The 3,184-nt window shown below is 44.3% G+C and overlaps 1 protein-coding gene across 1 annotated transcript; it reads left to right on the forward strand.

The window, feature by feature from the left end:
- The first annotated feature begins 1,846 nt into the window (after positions 1-1,846).
- LOC125376996 (glycoprotein 3-alpha-L-fucosyltransferase A-like) lies at positions 1,847-3,184 on the forward strand. The gene has a single exon (XM_048389757.1). It carries the CDS (start codon positions 1,847-1,849, stop codon positions 3,182-3,184), a length of 1,338 nt encoding a protein of 445 aa, XP_048245714.1.

Here is a 3,184-nt window from a genome sequence, read left to right on the forward strand (position 1 = left end):
TCATTTTGCCTGTGCTGTCAGGCAATAACCTGGCTGATGGCGTGTCATCTTGCCGCCTGCTGTCAGACATTGACATGGCTGATGGCGTGTCATTTTGCCGCCTGCTGTCAGACAATAACTTGGCTGATTGCGTGACATCTTGACCCCTGCTGTCAGACAATAACTTGGCTGATTGCGTGTCACTTTGCCTGTGCTGTCTGGCAATAACATGGCCGATGGCGTGTCATCTTGTCCCTTGCTGTCAGACAAAAACATGGCTGATGGCGTGTTATCTTGCCGCCTGCATTCAGGCAATAACATGGCCGATGGCGTGTCATCTTGCCGCCTGCTGTCAGACAATAACATGGCTGATGGCGTGTCATCTTGTCCCCTGCTGTCAGACAATAACATGGCTGATGGCGTGTCATCTTGCCACCTGCTGTCAGACAATAACATGGCCGATGGCGTGTCATCTTGCCGCCTGCTGTCAGACAATAACATGGCTGATGGCGTGTCATCTTGCCGCCTGCTGTCGGACAATAACATGGCTGATGGCGTGTCATTTTGCCGCCTGCTGTCAGACAATAACTTGGCTGATTGCGTGACATCTTGACCCCTGCTGTCAGACAATAACTTGGCTGATGGCGTGTCATCTTGCCGCCTGCTGTCAGGCAATAACTTGGCTGGTGGCATGTCATCTTGCCGCCTGCTGTCAGACAATAACTTGGCTGATGGCGTGTCATTTTGCCTGTGCTGTCAGACAATAACATGGCTGATGGCGTGTCATCTTGTCCCCTGCTGTCAGACAATAACATGGCTGATGGCGTGTCATTTTGCCTGTGCTGTCAGACAATAGCATAACTGAGTGCGTGTCATCTTGCCGCCTGCTGTCAGACAATAACATGGCTGATGGCGTGTCCAAACTGCAGACGTTGCTCATATTACCAATCACTTGTTTGATTGCTCACATGCCGCCGCCTAATTTTTTCTTGTTTAATGCCCAAGAATATGTCAAAGCCGCACCGAGCCTGACGACCCGATCCATAAGTCGCCTCTGTCGATCAACCTAGATTGCGGGGTATCTATTCTAATATGCTTACCCGGAATCCCCACAACGTCTTTTGGTGTGAATAGTGGTTGTGAGATATAATTTAATGATTCAATGGGGTATCAAAAGAGGTTCTTTTCTGTGTCGTCTTTGTTTGTTTGTTTGTTGTTTAACGTCACACTCAGAAATAATCAAGCCATATGAAGGTGTTCTGTAAAAATCGAATCTGGACTAGACAATCCAGTGATTGATATCCTAAGCATCGATTTACGCATTTGGGATACGATAACATGCAGTCCACAGTTATGGAACTCTTTGCCTTTGAATCTGAGAAACTCTGCTTCTAAGGAAACGTTTAAGTCTCTCCTCAAAACCCACTTCTTCACTTCAGCTTTTCAATAGATTGTTGGCATATGTACATATACATTACATTTTAACTTTGTCACAGCGCCAGTGAGCAACTGTCGATGGATATTAGGCGCTTTACAAATCAATTATTATTATTATTATTATTATAAACCGGGTTACCCAGCCGTACTCGTTAGTCGCCTCTTACGACAAGAATGGGCTGCTGAAGATCAATTCTAAACAGCATCTTCATGGACATGCTCCGTCATTGATTAAAATGTACTAAATAAATATACAGATTGAAAGATGTTTTAACGTTGTAAGAATACAAAGTCTTTTATTTTTCATTTCAGATTGAATCGGCTTTTGACAAAATCCAGTCTTTTCAAAGTGTTTTGTCTCATGGCCGCTGTCTACATCGTTTTAAGATTAACCAAAATCCTTGTTTCAAAACGAAAGCTCTTTGATTCAATGGACTATACGCTTAAGAATGAAAGAGACTCGTTCCACTTGAACAGACTGTTGCACCTCAAGAAAGACTCGCTTCCTTTGTCTGACCCAGCATCCTTCAGTTCTTTCTACATCGACACGCCTGCTTCAAAAGCAAAAAACACATTGAACGACAAAACTCGAAGCACTGGTGAATACGTTCCTATCAAAACCTTTCAACATGTTTACCGACGTATGCCGGACATAGATGTTCAGAGTGGTGAAAACAAAAGTCTCGAAGTGCTCCTGAGAAGAGGGGACATTGAACCAGCGACTGACCTTGTGACTAGAGACACGAAGGTCATACTGTGGTATTCCCCAACAAGGTATCATCCAATATTGTCGAGATTACACCCCTTGCGGGGATGCCCAGAATCCAGATGTCGGGTTACAACAAACAGAGACTTCTACAACCAGAGTGATGCTCTTGTGTTTACTGCACGGCTCCTAGATCAGATGCCACCAGTGAAGCTTAGGAATCAAGTGTGGATATTACATAATCATGAGTCTCCACGGTGGGTGAATAAAAACACGTATTTGTACAACGAAGCCTGGAGCTCCAAATTTAACTGGACGATGGGCTATAGGAATGACGCCGATTTCAAAGTCCCGTACGGAATCTTCCAAAGGAAGAATGGAACATTTCTTAGAGAAGAACATCCACCAATAAGAAACTATTCACAAATCTGGGCTTCGAAGAATGGAACAGTTGTATGGATGGTAAGCAACTGCCGAACTATGAGTAAAAGAAAGGAATATGTTCGGGAATTGAGTCGCTATGTCCAAGTTGATATATTCGGCAAGTGTGGCGACCACAGATGTCCAAGATCTGATGACGAATCGTGTCTGGAACATCTTTCGAAAAATTACAAATTCTACTTAGCCTTTGAAAATGCGTTTTGTAAAGACTACATAACTGAAAAGTTTTTCCGTTACTTCAACTCTGATATGGTCGTAGTGGCCAGGGGTGGGGGCGACTACAGTGCCGTTGCTCCCCCAGGAACCTTCATCAATGCAGCTGACTTCGTATCACCTCAGCGTCTTGCCCAGTTGTTGAACGAGCTGGCTCACAATGAAAAAGACTATGTCAATATTCTACGCAAGAAGAACCAGTATCATGCCGTTTGGGAGGAGTGGCCCATAGTTAAAAATGGGATCATAAGATATATGACCTATCATTACGATATGGTGCCCATGTGTGACATTTGTAACCGGTTGTGGGATGTTGAAAGTAACGGAACACTCTACATGGACATTGGGGAGTGGTTTGATAAAGGGATGTGTTTTGAACCTTTCGATCTAACTTCAGATAGGTTGTGA

The sequence above is a fragment of the Haliotis rufescens genome, unplaced genomic scaffold (genome assembly GCF_023055435.1).
Source record: "Haliotis rufescens isolate VD_foot unplaced genomic scaffold, xgHalRufe1.0.p SCAF_8, whole genome shotgun sequence".
Lineage (NCBI taxonomy): Eukaryota > Metazoa > Mollusca > Gastropoda > Lepetellida > Haliotidae > Haliotis > Haliotis rufescens.